Genomic DNA, 437 nt, shown 5'->3' on the forward strand with positions numbered 1-437 from the left:
ACTCAGGCACGCACGTTTACAATACAGTCCGGAAAAATTTTGAGTGAGGCAGCATTAACCAGCAAACTCTCAAGATGACTGGACGTGGCAAGGGAGGCAAGGGGCTCGGAAAGGGAGGCGCCAAACGGTCAAGCGTATCTCTGGACTCATCTACGAAGAGACCCGTGGTGTCCTCAAGGTGTTCCTTGAGAATGTCATCCGTGATGCTGTCACCTACACCGAGAAGCCAGCCATCCGTCGTCTGGCCCGTCGTGGAGGAGTCAAGCGTATCTCTGGACTCATCTACGAAGAGACCCGTGGTGTCCTCAAGGTGTTCCTTGAGAATGTCATCCGTGATGCTGTCACCTACACCGAGCACGCCAAGAGAAAGACTGTCACTGCCATGGATGTGGTGTACGCCCTCAAACGCCAGGGCCGCACCCTCTACGGCTTCGGGG

The 437-nt window shown here is 55.4% G+C and overlaps 1 protein-coding gene across 1 annotated transcript; it reads left to right on the forward strand.

Annotated features, from left to right (window-relative positions):
• Positions 1 to 59: 59 nt before the first annotated feature.
• Positions 60 to 433, forward strand: LOC103682263 (histone H4-like; the record flags this gene model as incomplete). The annotated part of the gene is made up of 2 exons (XM_008711838.2): positions 60 to 134; positions 191 to 433. Coding segments are annotated over exons 1-2 (303 nt in total), but the record flags the coding sequence as incomplete, so codon positions are not given.
• Between the last annotated feature and the right edge of the window lie 4 nt (positions 434 to 437).

The sequence above is a fragment of the Ursus maritimus genome, unplaced genomic scaffold (assembly GCF_017311325.1).
Source record: "Ursus maritimus isolate PB19 unplaced genomic scaffold, ASM1731132v1 scaffold_3329, whole genome shotgun sequence".
Lineage (NCBI taxonomy): Eukaryota > Metazoa > Chordata > Mammalia > Carnivora > Ursidae > Ursus > Ursus maritimus.